Source organism: Lynx canadensis, chromosome A2 (assembly GCF_007474595.2).
Source record: "Lynx canadensis isolate LIC74 chromosome A2, mLynCan4.pri.v2, whole genome shotgun sequence".
NCBI classification, from domain to species: domain Eukaryota; kingdom Metazoa; phylum Chordata; class Mammalia; order Carnivora; family Felidae; genus Lynx; species Lynx canadensis.
The window spans coordinates 32,823,155-32,843,554 of record NC_044304.2 but is presented as its reverse complement, the minus strand read 5'-3'; the positions used below and the strand labels follow the sequence as shown (position 1 = coordinate 32,843,554).

Sequence of the window (20,400 nt, the reverse complement as noted above, 5' to 3'; positions counted from 1 at the left end):
TGACAACAGCTTCCTGAATGTTGATTTGGTTTCATGACACTGGAAATGAATGATCATGTTTGTAAAATTATAATTATAAAATTATGAATAAAGGGACCCATCCCTTGGTCACATCTTTGAGTGGAAGAGTCTTATATAGACTTTGTTCTTTAACTTCTAACTCAAACATGAACATGATGCTTAGTGTAATAGTGATCAGAAGGAATCAGAATTAAATTCAGTAGACCTTTGTCTCTATTTTTTGTTCCCTGTGAAGATAATCTTTTAAATCGTGAGCTGTTTTACTTACCTGCCTCATTAATAGTCTTCAGATTGTGAAAAAGTCAGCACTGTGGTCTCCTTTCAACTTCAGCAAAAGGGTGGGAGGTCCTTAGGTGTAACCTCTGTAGAAATGCAGAAGAGGCCTTGGTTCATACATGTGCTTCACCCTTGCCCACGTGTTAGCGGTTATATTCAGTTTCTGTACCTTTAACTTGGACACCTGACAAGTTTTTTTGAAGAAATTGATAGTATCATCTTCCGTGAAAGAACTATAATGATTCAGTTGAGTACAAGCCTCCAGAATGTGCTTTTTAGGTTTCTCTCTAAAAGGATACCAGAGAGATGCCCACTACTCTCCTGCACCTTTTAACTTGTGTGTTGAGAGTTCCCCGCTGACACCCAGTCTTACACAAGAAAGTGGGTGTGTATATTCGTAAGTGTCGTGGTTCAAAAAGGATTTTAAAGAAATAATGTTAATAAACAAGAAATTTTAATTATAAAATAAGGTTCAATGGAAGCCACTTCTTGACCATCTGTGTGTCTCGTGCAGAGGAGCATATTACTGTCTCCTTTTGCTTTTGTGCGTTTGTAGTAAAATGTGTATTTTATGTAACTATGTATGGAAGTTAGGCAGCGGGCTGAGTCCTTGGGAAGAAACAGTGTATACAGGGTTTGTTATTATTTATAAATTCTACTTTATGAAGCATGGAATTACAAACATTGCTTAGGATTTATTGAAAGACTCAGTATAATTTATCTTCCTGGCCTTCCTGTAAAAGACGTGAGATGGTGAATGGATTAGTGGCATTCTAATGCTAACGTTTTTTTTATCATGTAGTCACTGTGTATTATTGATTAGAAGCTGCATTTTTCAAACTTCGGCTATTCGTGAATCACCTTTATGATTTTGTCTACATCTGAACATAATATCTATTACTTGTTTGAAATATTATTTAAAATAACTTATTTTTAATTTAAGTTTTCAAAAGGAATCATTGCCACTACTATTATTTATTCAGTTAATTAATTTTATTAGATATAGCTATCTTTTTTTTTTTTTTGAGTTTACGTATTTGAGTGAGGGAGAGAGAAAGAATCCAAAGCAGGCTCCCATTGTTAGTGCAGAGCCTGATGTGGGGCTTGAAACCCACAAACCGTGAAATCATGACCGGAGCTGAAACTAAGTGTGAGATGCTTAACCAGCTGAGCCACCCAGGCACCCCTATAGCTAGCTGCCTTTTTAAAATTAAAGTCAGTTTTAAAAAGTATTGCTTTTTCGCTTAATTTTAAAAGTCACCTTTATATTACTGCTATAACTTAGGAGCTAGACTTTTTTTTAGTCCACATTAAAAATATACACACGTATTAAATTAAAAAATGTAAAATCCATCCAGATACTGCTCAAAATCACTGAGCCAAACATTGGGGAAAAGTGGCTAAACGCGAAATGGACAGTTACTAAGAGTGGCCATCGTGCCTTCATTGACACAGTTTTCTCTTAGAACTTGGCAAGGGTTTACTCCCACCCCACATGACCCTGAGAGTCAAGTCTGCCATTCAGTTAAAGAGGTGCCACGTGGTATTCACTGTCCTCCTTTTTAAATAATGCCCTGGTTCCCTCTTAAGGAGTCTCCTTATTAAGGGAAAGTGACCTTGACTTTGTAGGCCTGTAAGGGTACTGGCAATAATGAATTTTTTATTTTCTGTGAGGCTAGGTCTGAAACTGGATTCAGCATAATGCTGGTGCATGTATGTAAAAAGGTGACCCACTGAATTTCAAATGCACCGAGGATGAAGTTCTGCTATTCAGTACAGCCGCTTTGTTTTTAGCCCTAGTAGTAGCTACTTTGCAACTAAACAATGCATCTTTCCTCCTGGCTTCTGAAATCACCATGTCTAGCTGGGGAGGAACGACTTCTTTCGTAACCTATTCCAGAAATGAATACAGTTGTTCTGGCTTTCTATTAAAAAAAAAAAAATGTTTTTTTTAATGTGCTGAGAGATTTGGATGTGAAGTCTTGAAAAAAACCAAGTATTCTTTCTAAAACATGCAAATGTGTCCTCTCCATCACCTAGGAAACTATTATGGGACACCCAAAACCTCCTAGCCAGCCAGTCAGTGGAAAGTGATCACGACGGATGCCTTGCAAAGCCTTCAGTCTGGCTCCAAGCAGTCGACCCCAAAGCGAACCAAGTCCTACAATGATATGCAAAATGCTGGCATAGTCCACACGGAGAATGAGGAGGAGGATGACGTTCCTGAAATGAACAGTAGCTTTACAGGTAAAGACCAGACGACCTTCCCCCTCGATGGACTTGGGGGAAGGGGCGGTGGGAGGCGTTTGTAGACAGTGATGAGAAGGTGTCTGTTCTCAGGAGAATTCAGAAGGGCTGACAAAATTCTGTCTCTGATCATGCAAGGTTTGGAGAAGAGGTGACTTGTCCTTGTCTATTTTCATGCTTCTTTGCAAGACCATTTTAACATCACCCGAATATCTTAAAGGGGCTAGAATGAAATGTCTGTAGAAGGGAATCTAGAATATTCAGCATTATTTCCTTCTCTTCAAAACGATAGGTCTTAAGAATATTTGTATTTTGTTCATTTATTATCTTGGCCTTGACAGTTATTCCATAATTACGACTGATTGCTTATAAAGGACAAATAGATAATTTGTTTTACCGGTTTAATATCATTGATGCTGATAGAAGGCTAATAGCAACCTTTTCTCTCATACCTTTGCAAGTACAGATTCCAGTGGAACTCTATAATGTATTCAGTTAGCTTATGCAATTTTTCTGTCCGCCCCCAAATAGAGAAACATGGAAAGATAATAATACTCGTTTCTGTCTTGCATATGCATTCTATATTATATAACATATATTACTCATTGCGTTGTACATTTATATGTACATTCAAGGCTATGTACCCCCAAGCTTAGATACGTTGTATTTTATGAGGGGATCTTCAAGGACAAGGCCTCTAGGTAAGACTAGACTGGTGGGTAGCACCCACTTCCTGGGGGCACCATTCACAGAGGCTATGGTGTTTATTTCTCGGGTTAGTGTAGTGACCAAGAATGGATCACAAATGTTTTTCACTTTATGGAGGTTTGACTTTATACAGTAACTCAGGATGGAGCAACTGCACAAGACATGAGTCACTCCCGTTTATAATATTGTGACTTTGAAGAACACCTTGTTTCTTCTGTTCTTTCTGTACTTAAAAGTAATTTCTTCGATATTTTAGAGTATAGCTATGGAGCAGTTATCTATTTGCAGCATATGAGGTGTTTCTCTCTCTTGGTGACCTTTCTTGACATCATCACACTACAGTCCTTACTTGAGTAGACTCCTTCCCAATAATGGGGAAATTAGTTAAACTCCATATTTTCCTTCTCGTGTTTGCAAATCTAATAGAATATTTAAGAAAATGTGTTTGTTCAATGCTTTCTACAGCCTATATAGGCCTCTTTGACGTTTTCTTTTTCTTTTTTATTAATTTGTTTTCTTTATTTTTTTTTAATTTACATCCAAATTAGTTAGCATCTAGTGCAACAATGATTTCCCAGGAATAGATTCCTTAGTGCCCCTTACCCATTTAGCCCATGCCCCTCCCACAACCCCTCCAGTAACCCTCTGTTTGTTCTCCATATTTGTGAGTCTCTTCTGCTTTGTCCCCCTCCCTGTTTTTATATTATTTTTGTTTCCCTTCCCTTATGTTCATCTGTCTGTCTCTTAAAGTCCTCATATGAGTGAAGTCATATTGAATTTTGTCTTTCTCTGACTGACTAATTTCACTTAGCGTAGTACCCTCCACTTCCATCCATGTAGGTGCAAATGGCAAGATTTCATTCTTTTTGATTGCCGAGTAATACTCCATTGTATATATACACCACATCTTCTTTATCCATTCACCCATCGATAGACATTTGGGCTCTTCCATACTTTGGCTATTGTTGATAGTGCTGCTGTAAACATGGGGGGTGTGTGTCCCTTCAAACAACACACCTGTATCCCTTGGATAAATACCTAGTAGTGCCATTGCTGGGTCATAGGGTAGTTCTATTTTTAGTTTTTTGAGGAACCTCCATACTGTTTCCAGAGTGGCTGCACCCGCTTGCATTCCCATGACGTTTTCTCATTAAGCTCAGAAGCCTGAAATTCTTCAAGATGACAATTAAACAATTTTTGATGCTTTATTGTCACACCAGTAACCAATCCTTCCGCAAGAAGCATTAGATAAAGAGAGACCTAATTTGTTATCCTGGTTTCTTGGTTCTCAGTAGTTGTCTTACTATGAACGTAATTTCTAACTTTCCTCATCTGTAAAATGGTTAAGGTTAAATCATGTCTAAGTTCCCCCTTCTAGCTCTAAGATTTGAGTCCACAAAAATTTTCATTTTCCAATTAGAATGGATTAGGCCAGGGACTGACCTACTATTGTTCCAGCTAGGAGAAATTTGCCATCTTTATTACATAGGCATTTATTTAAATCAGTTCCTTTCATTCACGTGGAATATCTGATTCATATTTAGTAGTCCTGCTGATATGAAGCCAGTTTGGAAAAAAGTTAAAATATTTCTTTTTAAAAGTAGCTAACATTATATGTCTTGATCTTTCAACAAATAAGGATAGCACATCATGACGTAACCAAAACTATTTCCAGGCACAGAAAGAAGACCTGGGGAGTGATATGCAGTGAAACGCTCCTGCCAGGTGGAAGACGGTCCCCAGGAGACATGAGTGTCCTTGTCTCTCCCCTATTTATTAAGTAATTTCTTGGTATAAAGCAAGAACAAAGTAGGAATTGTTGACAGTTGGTTTTAATGCACTTCCTATGTCTAACTACTAGGAACCTTTGTCTCTTAGAAAACATGCCTCAGAAATTCTGACTCCATTCAATCTTCACTTGAAATCCTGGCATCAAAGAAAAACTTTTGGGCCCAGGTCATCATTGCTGTATTCAGTCTGATCATTCATTCCGTGCGCACACACACACAAAAGCCAAGTGACACTTGAACGTCTTCTGCAGCTTCCTGTCCTATCCCCAGAAAGCTGGTAGGATGCATAGAGAAGTGATGTTCAGATGTACATGTGATGGGTATCCTCAGTGTGTTGAGTAAATGCCTCCTCACTTACCGAGCTGTAACTGTGACAGCTGACAGCCTGTCATACCCTAACTCATATAAATTCTTTCAATAATTGACACTGTGTGTATCTCTGTGTCTATGATATGTGTATCAAACTAGCTATGTCAAAGCATTTTGCTCTCTGAACCACTTAAGTAGCAATCCACCAGCCACTTGGAGCACAGAGTGACAGTAACATAATGAGGTCTTGGGCTCTGGTTGCGAGAGTTGTGATAAAGGAATGAGTGTCATATCCAAATACGGAAACGCTATGGAGCTATTAAAAATATGACCAGGATATTTTTAATTCACATGCTGTTGTTATTATCTTAGCAGATTTCTGCTCTGTGGCTTTGGAAAGAGGCACACGATGTCTAAATAGCATGCCTAAGTGATATTGGGAATGTCTGCAGGCAAAGGCAGGAAATACATGGTCAGAAGCATCCTGGGAGGTGGCCACAATCCTGCCACCGTCTGTGACGGAGGCAGGAGCTGAGCAGTGAACAGTCACCCCAGATACTCTCCACAGTACTGACTGTTGAACACAAAGCATTCTTCTACAAACCGTGCCCAAACTGTGGACCTGAAGGAGCCTTGAAAATGAACGCTATGTGTGCTTCATGAAGGTAGAGTTATGAGCCAAGCACACACATTTATACAAATAAAAAAATTTGTAAAGCGCATTTGTGTAAGTACTTTGTTTCGGACAGCTTGGAAAATACGTAACAAGCCACCACAACTAAAAAGTAGCTAGTTCATCCGTTAACCTCCTCTAAGAGACATCAAGATATTTAATTGTGTTTTGAAGCTTTTTTTTACTCCCAACAGCCCCCCTGTTATTGAACATGAGGTTGCTGATGCTTCTTTTCCATTAGTAGGCAATGATAAAACATTGCTTTGGACTGTCAAGAGATAATATTACTCTAAGAGCTAATGTTTCTCCATTGCTATGTGGCAGGCATTTTGCTAAGCTCTTTACCCATATGCTAGAGAGGTCTAATAGCTTGTCCAAGTTCACAAAACCAGTGAGTGTCAAACCTGTCATTTCAAGCTGACTCCAGAGCCCACATGCTCATCCAGTGTGCTATTGTGTTTGAATCAGGTTTATTAGTTATGTACCCAGTCAAGGATGCACATAATCTCAAAGTACATAATGCAATATAGGCTCCGAAGTGTATTTTTGACATGAGTTTATATTCTCAAACTTACCCTCAAAGCCCCCAAGTATGTGTATGTGTATGTTAAATGCTTGGAAGCTTCCTATTTACTACGAATGAAAAGTTATCGATGTTATTTATGGTTTACAAGTCCTTTTCACAAGTATCCTATAAACCACCTGGAAATCTTTAGAGATAAGCAACATAGGTATTACCTCCCCCATTTTGCAGTTGAGATCACCAAGGAAAAGTGCATGTTCCCTCACTCTAGACAGTGGGAGAACCGGGCTTCCTCGTTGCCCATCCGGTCTGTGTTCCAACAGTCCCTTCTACCTATCCCATTGGGATCCATTGGCAACCTTTCATAAGAGAGTGACAGCAATGCTCCTAAATGTTCGGTGAATCCATTGAAAGATGTTCTGAAATCAGAGCACATGTCAAGGTCAAAGCCACGATTAGGACTATTAATTTTAAGTCTGTACTTTTTTCAGCCTCTCATTTTTGGACTTTGCATTTTCTTTAAGAGAATGAGATTGTTTGAGGTTGTGTTGAACTGGAAAGAAGACACAGAAAGCCAAACACGTCAAGTTGCTCACATTAAACATCTGTAGCTTTGTTTTTGTTCATCAATTAGATGGGAGGAATCCTTTGACAGTATGAAGTCATCATCATGTGCACTTTAAATATCTTACAATTTTGTCACTATACCTCGGTGAAGCTGAAATATTTTTAATAAAAAATATCGATGGCTTTTTGTATGTCAGTCATACCTCAATCAGCATGTGTTTAAAGAAGACATGTACATATACAAAATGAAAAATATTTGATTACTTTACAATAAGGTCTAGTTGCTAGAGGAATTTTAATTTTCCTTTAGGAAATTATAGTTGCTTAGATACTTTGCCAGTGAGCTAACATCCCTTCCCATAGTCAAGGTTTTGGAACGCTGGCAGGACTTTGTTTTTACGTAAGTTACATTGAGAGTTTAACCGAATCCTTTAATGTTATGTCCAGCCTGTTGCCACTACCCCTTTTTTTTTGTTACATCCAGCTTCTATTAAATGGGTCGATTAAAATTCTTACATAAAATTATCGAATGTCATCCATTGCCCTAGCACTTCTCTAGCCCTTAAATACCATGTTAAAAGATGATCACTGACTTCGGACACTTGCGTTTCTAGTAGCTGGTCCCAGTCCCTGAGGACCCGTCAGGCCCACACTGAGTGCCAGCCCTTTGGCAGGCATTTTACGTGTCCTCAGTCCTTGAGTTCTTCTGGCTTGCGCATTTTGTTTTCACTTTGCAGTTGAGGAATCAGTTGCTCAGAAAGGCAGTCCGTCTGTTCTGAAGTCACACAGCTAGAAACGGGCAAACTCTGTGATCTGGACTGTGGTCTGATGTCACATCCATCCTGAGGGCCCAAGCTGACCTGAAGACAAAGGTTAATCATAATAACTTTGATGAAGAAACCGATGATGATAGCAGCTAATAAATACTGTTAGCGTATCCTACACACTGTACTGGCTGCTTTACTAAATTCATGCATTCCTCCCCACAACCCAGTGAGGTTGGTACCATTATCCCCATTTTATAGATGAGGAAACCAGGGCTTATAGAGGTTAAGTGTGTTGCCCAAATTAGTAACAGGTGAGGCCAGGATTCAAAGTAGGCAGTCTGGCTTCTAAGTCTAGTGCTTGTAATCAGTATTTGTTCTCTTCTCTTTTTGTTTTTGTTTTTGTTTTTTTTTGCTTGTGCCATATTGCTTTTTTAAAGGAATTGTGATTGAAGTATTGGGAACGTTTTGCATAAAAATACAGATTCCCACCTTCTCTTTAAAAAACGATCTGGAGGGGCCACCTGGGTAGCTCATCTGAACTTCTGCTCTGGTCATGATCTCGTGAGTTCAAGCCCCGTGTCGGGCTCTGTGCTGACAGCTCAGAGCCTGGAGCCTGTTTCAGATTCTATGTCTCCCTCTCTCTCTGCCCCTCCACCACTCATGCTCTGTCCTGTCTCCTCTCTCAAAAATACTGAACATAAAAAAAATCCGGAAATACTGAGTCCACTCTTCCCAGGACGCTGACATGGCACACAGAATTCCTTGCCCCATCAGAAAGGCTGCACCCTCTGCAATGCTCCATCTAGACATATTATTTGTGCCTCGGCTGGCACTGCAGACATAGGAAGTTGGACTCTGGCCACTCGGCAGCAAGACAGAACCCCTCCCAGAAGGTGAAAGTTCTAGTGAGTCTTTGAGAGCTCTTTATCTCTGCCGTCCAAGTATGATTTCTTGTCTCTGAATCTCCATCACTGGGTGGTTTTAAAAATGCACATTTGGAACGATCCCCCAAGTTTATTCTCTATAGTAGGGAGTCAGAATCTGCTTCTACCTCTTTCCGGGTGATATGCCATGTACACGTCCATGTAGGAAGTGTACATCTAAAAATCCAGAAAAGGGGGCGCCTGGGTGGCTCAGTCGGTTGGGAGTCCGGCTTCGGCTCAGGTCATGATCTTTGCGGTCCGTGAGGTCGAGCCCCGCTCGTCTGGCTCTGTGCTGACAGCTCGGAGCCTGGAGTTGCTTCGGATTCTGTCTCCCTCTCTCTCTACCCCTCCCCTGCTCGCATTCTGTCTCTCTCTCTCTCTCGAAAATAAAAACCTAAAAAATACCAAAAATGAATATATGTTGGCTCCTAGAGACTTAAGGCGACTCTTTTAAATCTGCCAGGTTTCGAATTATTTCTGGTCGATTTGTAATTTCAAATTGTTTCTTCCCTGTTGGCTTCATTTCCTTTTTTCTCCTTAAAATTCTAGTTCTTTATTACCTGCACTCATGGATACAAATTGGTGAAACCAACTCAAATTGGCTTAAGCAAGAATTAGAGGATCAAGCCACTGAAGAGGCCAGGTTACATGCACAGTGGCTCAGGCAGGAATATTAGGCAGCTTTCTCTTTCGTTTCTGCTGTCCACCTTGTAGACTTAATTCTAAGTCAGGTCTTGCCAACCTGTGTCAAGATGGCCACGAGCACTGCAGCATGAGAATCTGTCAGCTTAATAATTTCAGCATCCAGAAGATAATTCCAGCAAACGCTTGTATGCCTGACATTCATTTGCTTTGGATCAGGCAACCGACCCAATAGAAAGGCAAGAGTGATAGCCCTGTGACTTGGGCATACCACATGAGCTAGGTGTGGGTTTAAGTCAGTCCCCACCTGGACCACAAGGACTTTGATGGGTTGGATTTCCAAAGGGAAGTCTGAGAGCTGGTTCTAGAGAAAGAGGGTAGAGATGAATTGCAGGGAAAGATGAAGGCGTCCTCCTCAGTGGTGGCAGATTTTTGGTGGAAGTGGTTGTTTAATAGGCTCCATGTGCCCTCCATCCAACTTCTGAATTAGCTTCATTCTCTTGTGCATCATTGGGAGCAAGTCATGAGGGAAAGATTTGAAAACGGCCTTTCATTATTCCTCAGTCTGCTTTCAGAAATCATAAGTGTCTACAGGAGAATTACTGTGGGAGGTGGAAAATACCACAACTCCTGATTCTTATGTTTTAAGCCCCATGGAGACGACGTTTAACATCCTCATAAAATTCAGCCAGAATGTCAGCAGCGCCATTTGTAGATACGTGATGACATCATCTCTTGATGTTTCCAGTTAATAAGAACGCAAGGAGATTCATGCACTTCGAGTCTTCTTTTAAAACCCAAGTCAAATTAGTCCACCCACATGATACTGTTCTGGGGGTAACTGTCTTGTTTTTTGCAAGAACATTCCCTTACTTTTCCGAAAGAAGCTAGAATCTGACTCACTGGGATAGCTGTGTCTATGCTCTAAAGTTTTATATACTTGCCAGCTTGATGTGTCGGTTTTTGATCTTTGCCACTGTCTACCAAAAATGTTCTGAATAATTGTTACAAAAATGGACAATGATGCCACCCTATCTGTGTTTTCTTCTTGCTGTCCAAGGCCTGCTGAGTCATGAAACCAAATGACACCTAGGAGTGAGAGTGTGGCTCAGTCTGTGTTTCGATGCCCCTATTGGAATAAGAGACGTTAGGGTTTTAGTTCTGAATTTGTTTCTTCTTTGGCATTTCCAAGGTTTTGAGCAGTGTTATTTGAGCATGTCTTTCTCTTCTTTCTTTTTAAGTGCGATAAATGCGGTCTGTCATTTTGATGTTTTCTATTAAGAGAACTTCCGTCTAAATAAAACAATAGAGTTGATGGCCAGCAGTTGGGAAAGAGCGAGGGCTTTTAAGAATATAGATGCAGACAGTAGTGAACACCTTGCTTTGAGGTATGATTGATGAATTTTTCTCTCTCTGTCTCTCTCTCTCTCCTCCTCTCTCTGCAATTTGACAGCCGATTCCGGTGCCCAGGAAGAGCACACTCTCCAAGAAACAGCGTTACCGCCTGTGAATAGTAGCATCGTCGCTGCTCCCATCACGGACGCTTCTCAGAAGTTCCCTCAATACCTACCTCTTTGTGCAGAGGATAATTTAGGTCCTCTACCCGAGAACTGGGAGATGGCGTACACCGAAAATGGAGAAGTCTATTTTATAGAGTAAAGTATACCCTTCGTCCTCTCTGAAGCTGTCCCTTTATGTCGTCACTCTTCCTTCTCGCCCCCTAGTGGCTACGGTTGTAAATTACATCTGAAAGGACTGATTTTGCGCTGATGGTATTCTTTCATATAGTTTCACAGGCTTTGTGCCAAAAAGCAATCAGCACAGCCTCCCAATCATTGAGTCTGAGGATCTTGAAGAAGCTTAAGTTAATAATTTCCCTCAAGAGTGAAACAACCATATTTTGGTGTATATATAAATTAGGGCATAATATATAAAGAACATATGGAGCCATTCAGTAAATTCTTTGGTTACTTTTTTTTAATTGGGTTGCAAGGGCTTTAGGGTTTTTTGTTGTTGTTGTTGTTTTTCAGTTGTGTTTTAAGAGTTCTTCATACATTCTGAATACAATTCCTTTAACATCTTTGTGGTTTGTGAACATTTTTTCCAGTCTGACTTTTCATTGTCTTGACTGTGTCTTTTGAAGAGCCCCAAGTTCTTAATTTTGAGGAAGTCTGATTTATCAATGTTTTTCTTTTGTGGGCTGTGCTTTCAGTGTGCTGGCTGAGAAGTTTTTGCCTAAATCAAAGTTATAAAGCTGTCGTCTGCCATCTTTGTTTTAGAAGTTTTATTGCTTACATTTTCCATTTAGGTGTATGATCCATTCTAAGTTGATTTTTTTTTTTTTTTTTTACACGGTGCAGTTTCATGGATTGAAATTTGAGAATATGGTAGCCTCCCTCCCCCATTCCCTACCCTGTAGTCTCACGTAGCACAGTTTTAGTCACTCATGGTCAGCTCTGTTCTGGAAACAGATGATCCTCACACATTGTCAGAAGGTCACTAGTGGCCTCATGCTACGTCACAGTGCTTATGTCATTCTCCTCATTTCATCTCATCACATAGGCATTTTATCATCTCACGTCATCACAAGAAGAAGGGTGAGTACAGTACAATAATATACTTTGAGAGAGAGAGGCCACATTCACATAAATTTTATTATAAGATATTGTTATAATTGTTCTTTTTTATTAGCTATTGTTAATTTCTTACTGTGCCTAATTTAATAAATTAAACCTCATCATAGGTATGTATATATAGGAGAAAACATAGTATATTTAGGATTTGGTACTATAAATCTACAGTTTCAGTCATCCGCTGGAGATCTTACAACTTAGCTTCTGTGAATAAAGGGTGGATTACACTATACGGATGTGAAAAATCTTTCAAAATTATAAAACGTACATATATCTATGTGTGTATACATATGCATATACATATATATATATATACATATATATGTATATATATGTATATATATATGTATATATAAGATATTACTAAAAGTTAAACATTTAAGGGGAGCCTGGGTGGCTCAGTCAGTTAAGCGTCGAACTTTGGCTCAGGTCATGATCTTGCACTTTGTGGGTTCAAGCCCCGTGTTGGGCTCTGTGCTAACAGCTCAGAGCCTGGAGCTGGAGCCTGCTTGGATTCTGTGTCTCCTACTCTCTCTGCTCCTCCCCTGCTCATACTCTGTCTCTCTTTGTCTCTCAATAATAAATCAACTTTTAAAAAAATGTTTTTAAAATTAAGCATTTAATAAGTAGTTTACTAAAAATGGAAAAATATACAAACAATTGAAATTATTCTAAGAATCTCAGGTAATAGCATTTTTTCTCCAATAATAGTCAACTTTTTAAAATTTGTTTTAAAAAATTTTTTAATGTGTTTTTATTTTTGAGAGAGAGAGAGACAGACTGTGAATGGAGGAGGGGCAAAGAAAGAGTGAGACACAGAATGCAAAGTAGTCTCCAGGCTCTGAGCTGTCAGCACAGAGTCTGACGTGGGGCTCGAACTCACAAAGCGTGAGGTCCTGACCTGAGCCCAAATCAGATGCTTAACTAACTGAGCTGCTCAGGTGCCCCACTAAATTTGTTTTTAATGTTTATTTAATGCGATCAGCACAGAGCCTGACATGGAGCTTGATGTCATGAATCATGAGATCATGACCTGAGTCGAAATCAAGAGTGAGACACTTAACCAAATGAGCCATCTGTGTGCCACGATAATAGTCAGTTTTTAAAATGCTACACTTTGGCTCTATTATTAAGATTCTCTGTTAAGATTCACCATGGTTTATATACCACTAAAAAAAAAAAAAAAACCCTACGACAAAAAAAAACCACAAAATGGCCAATTAAGCTATAAAATAAATAAAAATATAAGTAAATCTGTTATATTCAAATTGAAGTTGAAGGTCTGCTGTTCAGTGAACAATAGCCAAGTGAAAGTGACAAAGAAAAAGATTAGAGAAGACACAAATTACCAGCATTAGGAATCAAACAGGGAATCATCGCAGACCCTGAAGACATTAAAAGGTAATCAGAGAATGTTGCCAACAAACCTACACACGTAAAGTTGACAACTTAGATAAAATGGACCAATTTCATGAAGCACGAACTACCACAACTCATCTGTATGAAATAGATAATTTAAATAGCTCCATAATGACTAAGGAAAATGAATTTGTCATTTAAAAACTCATGAAAAAGAAATCTCAGGCCCAGAATGGTTTCACTGGAGAACCGCTCCAAGAATTAAATTTCTATACAGTCTCTTCCTGAAAACAGAAGTACAGGAACACTTACCAATTATGTTTATGAGACTATTGTTACCTTGTTACCAAAACAAACAAGGAGAGTCTAAGAAAAAAGAAAACTACAGAGCAAGAGCTCATGATTATAGACATAAAAATCTGTACCAAAATATCAGCAATAATATTCCATAACAGAGAAAGAATTTTATACCATGATCAAGTAGAAATTATCCCAAGGATATAAGACTGGTTCAATATTTGGAAAATTCATAAATACAATCTACCATATTAAGATACTAAAGAAAAAACCCGACATCGTATTTATCAATGCAAAGTCTTTGACAAAATTCAGCACTCATTCATGATAAAAGTTCTCAGAAAAACAAGAACAAGGGGAATTTTCTTGGCTTGATAAAGAATATCTACAGAAAACCTACAGCTAACATGACACTTAGTGGTAAAAGACAAAAAAAATACTTCCCCTGCATGAGTGGGAACAAGCAAGGATATTAGCTCTCACCACTTTTTTTTTTTTTAATGTTTACTTATTTTTGAAGGAGAGAGACAGAGTGTGAGTGGGGGGGCAGGGGCAGAGAGAGAGGGAGACACACAATCTGAAGCAGGCTCCAGGCTCTGAGCTGTCAGCGCAGAGCCTGACACGGGGCTCGAACCCACAAACCGTGAGATCACGACCTGAAACGAAGTCGATGCTCAACCGACTGAGCCACCCAGGCCCCCAGGTCTCACCACTCTTTTTTTTTTTTTCAACGTTTATTTTTGGGACAGAGAGAGACAGAGCATGAACGGGGGAGGAGCAGAGAGAGAGGGAGACAGAATCGGAAACAGGCTCCAGGCTCTGAGCCATCAGCCCAGAGCCCGATGCGGGGCTCGAACTCACGGACCGCGAGATCGTGACCTGGTTGAAGTCGGACGCTTAACCGACTGCGCCACCCAGGCGCCCCATCACCACTCTTAATCAACCTGGTTTTGTAAGTTCTAGCCAGGAGAGTAAGTCAGGAAAGGGAAAAAAAGGCCTACAGTTTGAAAAAGAAGGAAGAAAACTGCCCCTCTATGCAGATCACATGACCATACCCAAGAAATGTATAAGAAAGTACAAAATCACAAGAAATGTAAAAAAATGTCCTAGAATCAGTAAGTTCAGCAAGATCACAAGATAAAAGATAAGCATACAATATCATTGTACTTATGACCACATGGACATCAAAATTCAAGAAAAAATATAATTCACATTTTCTTCCCAAAAAACTCCACTTAAGCATAAATCTAACAAGATATGTCTAGGATGTTATATACTGCAGACTACAAAACGTTGTTGAAAGAAATCAAAGAAAGTCTAAATGGAGAGCTGTCTTCCATAGATTAAAAGACTCAATTATATAGTAAAGATGTCCACTCTCCCAAAATGGATATGCACGTTTAGCGAAAATTCTGTCAAAATCTCAGTGAAGGCTTTTGTTAGTATAGACAAGTTTATTTTAAAATTTATATAGGGGGGCACCTGGGTGGCTCAGTTGGACAAGTGCCCGACTTTGGCCCAGGTCATGATCTTGCGGTTCTGAGTTGGAGCCCGACATCGGGCTCTCTGCTGTCAGCACAGAGCCTCCTTCTGATCCTCTGTGTCCTCCTTTCTCTCTGCACCTGCCCCCCTCTCAAAAATAAAAATAAAACACTAGACATGAATAAACAAAGTTTATATAGAAAGGCAAAGGAGCCAAAATAGCTGGAATAATCAGTTTGTCCATTATCAAGACGGATTATATAGCCACAGTACCAGAGGCTGTGTGGTGTTGGCAACGAAATGGGCACATGGATCAATGAAACCCAGAAACAGCCCCACAAGTATGTCTAAGTGATTTTCAACAAAGATGCCAAAGCCATTCACTGCAGGGAAGAAGATAGCCTTTTCAAAGAAGTGCTATTGGAGCGAATGTTTAGCCAGAGGTAAATAAATTAGGCTCAACCTCAGCCTCATAATTTATACAAAGAAATTAATTCACAGTAGCTCATCACAGACTTAAGTGTAAAACACAAGGCAATAAAAGTTTTTAGGAAAAAAAATTTTATTTGAGCTCTAGGTCCAGACAAGGAGTTTTTAAGACTTGACATCAAAAACATTGAACCCTAAAAGGAATTACTGATAAAGACAGCATCATCAAAATTAAAAAAAACATTTGCTTCACAAAAGACCCGAATAAGAGGATGTTTTAAAAAGCAAACTACAGAGTGGGAGAAAACGTTTGCAAACCCCATATCTGAAAATGGACTGTTATCTAGAGTATATAAAGACCTCTCAAAACTCAATAGTGACATTAAAAAAAAAAAAAGATCAGTGAGAAAATGAGCTGCAGAGCTTTCACTGAAAGGATATACACATGGCAAAGAAGCACGTGAAAAAATGTTCACCATCATTAGCCATGAGGGAGATGCAAATTAAACCCAGAAAGATATCATTACATACCTGTTAGGATGGCTAAAATAAAAAATAGTAAGAAGGTAAATGATGGCACAGATGCAGAGAAACTAGATCATTGCTGGTGGCCATGTAAAATTGTATGGCATTCTAGAAAGCCGTTGGGTGGTTTCTTTTTTTAAAATTGTCAATAAGTTTTTATTTTATTTTTATAAGTATTTAAATTCTAGTTAGTTCCCATGTAGTGTAATACTGGTTTTAGGAGTAGAATTAATGATTCATCACTTAGTATGACACCCAGTACTCATCACAACAAGTGCCCTCCTTAATGCTCATCACCCATTTAGCACATGACCTGCCGACCTCCCCTCCAGCAGCCCTCAGTTTGTTCTCTATAGTTAGAAGTCTTTTATGGCCACCCTCTCTTTTTTTTCCCCCCTTCCCTTATCTGTTTTGTTTCTTAAATTCCACATAGAAGTGAAATCATACGGTATTTGACTTTCTCTAACTGACTTATTTCGCTTAGCATAATACCCTCTAGTTCCATCCACGGCGTTGCATATGGCAAGATTTCATTCCCTTTGATGGCTGAGTAATATTCCATTTTATACACACACACACACACACACACACACACACACACACACCCCACTTCTTTATCCATTCATCATTCAATGGGCTTTTGGGCTCTTTCCATACTATGGCTGTTTTTGATAATGCTGCTATAAATATTGAGGTACATGTGCTCCTTTGAATGAGTATTTTTGTATTCTTTGGCTCAGCATCTAGTAGTGCAGTCTTAGTGGTGCTTTTTAACTTTCTGAGGAACCTCCACACTGATTTCCACAGTGGCTGCAGTTTCTTATAAAACTAAATATGCAACTACCATATGACCCAGCAATTGCACATTTGGCCAAAGAAGTGAACACTTATATTTACAGAAAAACCTGGACATGTATGTTTATAGTAGATTTCTCCTAAATAATCAACAACTGGAAATAACCTAGATGTCCTTCAGTGATTAAACTCTGGTACATTCATGCCATGGAATACTACTCAGCATTAAAAATAAGTTATTATTGATATATACAACAACCTTGATGAAAATGAATGAAAAATAGCAATCTTCAAAGATTACATACTGTGTGATTCCATTTTTAGAGCATTTTTGCAATGACAGCACTATACATGTGGACAACATGAGATTAGCAGTTGCCAAGGACTTAAAAAGGGTTTTCGGGGCAGAGATTAGAAGGGAACCAGATATGGCTATAAAAGAGTAACATGAGAGGGGTGCCTGGGTGGCTCAGTCCATTAAGCATCTGACTCGTGATTTCGGTTCAGGTCATGATCTCATGGTTCAGTTCATGGGATCGAGCTTCACGTCTGGCTCAGCACTGGCAGCTCAGAGCCTGCTTGGGATTCTCTGTCTCCCTCTCTCTGCCCCTCCCCAGCTCATGCTCTCTCTCTCTCTCTCTCTCTCTCTCTCTCTCTCTCTCTCTGTCTCTCTCTCTCAAAATAAGTAAATAAAAATTTTTAAAAGAAAAGAGTAACATGAGAGATCCTTGTGATGTTGGAATTGTTTTGTGTCTTGACTTGTGGCTATCAGTTGGTATTCCATAGTGACATTGTACTATAGTTTTTTTTTTTGAAATCTTTGTTTTAACGTTTATTTATTTTTGAGACAGAGAGAGACAGAGCATGAACGGGGGAGGGTCAGAGAGAGGGAGACACAGAATCTGAAACAGGCTCCAGGCTCTGAGCTGTCAGCACAGAGCCCAATGCGGGGCTCGAACTCACGGACCGCAAGATCATGACCTGAGCCGAAGTCGGACACCCAACCGACTGAGCCACCCAGGCGCCCCTGTACTATAGTTTTATAAGATGTTACCATTGGGGGAATCTGGGTAAAGGGCATGTAGGATCCCTCTTTGTTCTTTCTGATAACTACAGGTTAATCTATAATTATCTCATAATACAGAATTGCTTTTAAAAAATCATACATAATCTTCCACCGCCGCAGTGACCATTATTGTTATATTACTGGTGTAGGAACAGTACAGACCATGAGTTGTAGTGTTGGACTCCCTGGGTTTGATTGCCAGTGTTTCTCGGTACCAACAGAGTATCTTTGTACAAATGTCATCATTTTTCTGTCCTCAATTTTCTCATCTGTAAAATGCATCAATACTTCCCTCATAAGGTTATCATAACAATGAAATAAATTGTAACAAATAGGTAAAAAGAATAGATTCTGGTCATTGTAAGCGGATCAATCATATTAGTGGCAGTAGTTGTTGCTATATTATATTAACTTTCTTTTTTTTTCCTTTTTAATACAGTTGAGATGATTTGTATATACATTTGCACATTCTGTTTTTCACTTAAGCCTTAAGTTTTTGCAGCAGTTAATAAGATTTGAATCATTTAAAATGACTATGGTAGCGTTTTTCAGCATTTACAACCCAAACTTCAGACTTCCAAAAACAATTTAGGTTACTACCTAAATTAAAAAAAAAAAATTTCTTTTTTTTCATTTCTGATTTGCAGTTTGAACTACTGGCCTTGTAGTTCTTTGCCTCTCCGATTTAGCTTGCATAGACTGGCCTGGGAGCTCACGCAGAACCTCATCCCAGGGTCCTGAGCTGCTTCGGGGCACTTCCTCCAGACATTCTCGTGCCACTTTTAACGTGGTTGAAGGCCAATATCCTTGCACTGGTCCCGCACACCATCAGACGTTCAAGGCCTCACTCAGTGTCTCTTGAAACATTTCCCCTGGAGTCAGACGATGCCCTCTGGGAGGCAGACACATTTAGCTTCTCCAAGCTTTTGTGGGGGGTTTTTTGGCCCAGATTTTGTTTATGATAGGTAATTTTGGGTTGTCTTTACTATTGTGTGCAACATAATTCAGGATGCTGCGATTAATGTAGGTATTAGCAGCTTTGAGCCAATTGTGTGAATTGAGGTAGTTTCGTGCTGTCAGGGGGAATTCTTATGTAATGTAATGAGTGAAATAGCAGCCTTCTTTGTGAATTCCAGCATCCAAGGTTTAAGTCACAGACAAATTGAAAGCAAATTGGAGTTTGCTCTTCTGTAAAGGTGAAGACTAAAATCAGTCTAGATAAGGGGAGACAGCATAGACAAGGGGTATCATTTGGAACCCATTTTTCAAAAATAAAACTGACATCACATTTTAAGCTTTCCATAACAGAATGATTATACCTTAAATAAGTAAAAAGCCTACTGAAGGCTCTTCCCCAAGCCTTTTCTTTTCTTTTTTTAATTTACATCCATTTTAGTTAGCATATAGCGCAACAATGATTTCAGGAGTAGATTTCCTTAATGCCCCTGACCCATTTAGCCCATCCCCCCTCCACCCGGAGTCCCTCCAGCAACCCTCAGTTTGTTCTCTGTATTTAAGAGTCTCTTATGTTTTGTCCCCCTCCCTGTTTCTATATTATTTTTGCTTCTCTTCTCCTATGTTCATCTGTTTTGTATCTTAAAGTCCTCATACGAGTGAAGTCCTATGATATTTGTCTTTCTCTCACTGAGTAATTTCGCTTAGCATAATACCCTCTAATTCCATCCAGGCAGTTGTGAATGGCAAGATTTCATTCTTTTTGATTGCCGAGTAATACTGCATTGTATGTATATACCACATCTTCTTTACCCATTCATCCATCGATGGACATTTCCCAAGCTTTTTGTAATTCCAAACTCGGGCTCTCTTCTGGGATGAGTTTGTTGTTGGGAAGTAGCTTTGCTCTGGTTGAGGGAAAATGTTCAAGAACATGTAATTCTGTTGTCATTGAGCTTTTTGCTTTTTCTCTCTCTCTCTTTTCAAATGTTTTTCTTGTTTTTGTTTCTGGATTTCAGCCATAACACGAAAACAACATCTTGGTTAGACCCTCGGTGCCTGAACAAGCAGCAGAAGCCTCTGGAAGAGTGTGAAGATGATGGTAAGGGGCTAGCAAGGTCTTGGTTCAAGTGTGCTTGAGGCTGTTCACATGTGCAAATTTTAAGGAGTTACAGCAAGGTCAACCAGGATTTAACAAATGAGTTTTTAAAAAGTCATCTCATTTCTAGTAAATAAACTGTAGGGCAATCAGAATTGGAGGGCAATCAATTGTTTTAAAAGAACAGTTTGTTTACACATGAAGGCAGATGTATACTAGTATTCCATTTTAAACAGAATTTGAACACAAACTATTTCAATGAAAATATAACCTCTGGCTTCAGGACCTTGGAGAACACTCTAGAAAATCTCTAGG

General features: G+C 39.3%; 1 protein-coding gene across 1 annotated transcript in view; it reads left to right on the top strand.

Annotated features, from left to right (window-relative positions):
* Positions 1 to 20,400, top strand: part of MAGI1 (membrane associated guanylate kinase, WW and PDZ domain containing 1) — a 635,623-nt gene that overhangs the window by 521,267 nt on the left and 93,956 nt on the right. The window contains 3 exon segments of the mRNA XM_030307184.1: positions 2,338 to 2,544; positions 10,900 to 11,101; positions 20,006 to 20,088. Of these exon segments, the coding sequence (XP_030163044.1) occupies positions 2,338 to 2,544; positions 10,900 to 11,101; positions 20,006 to 20,088 (492 nt within the window).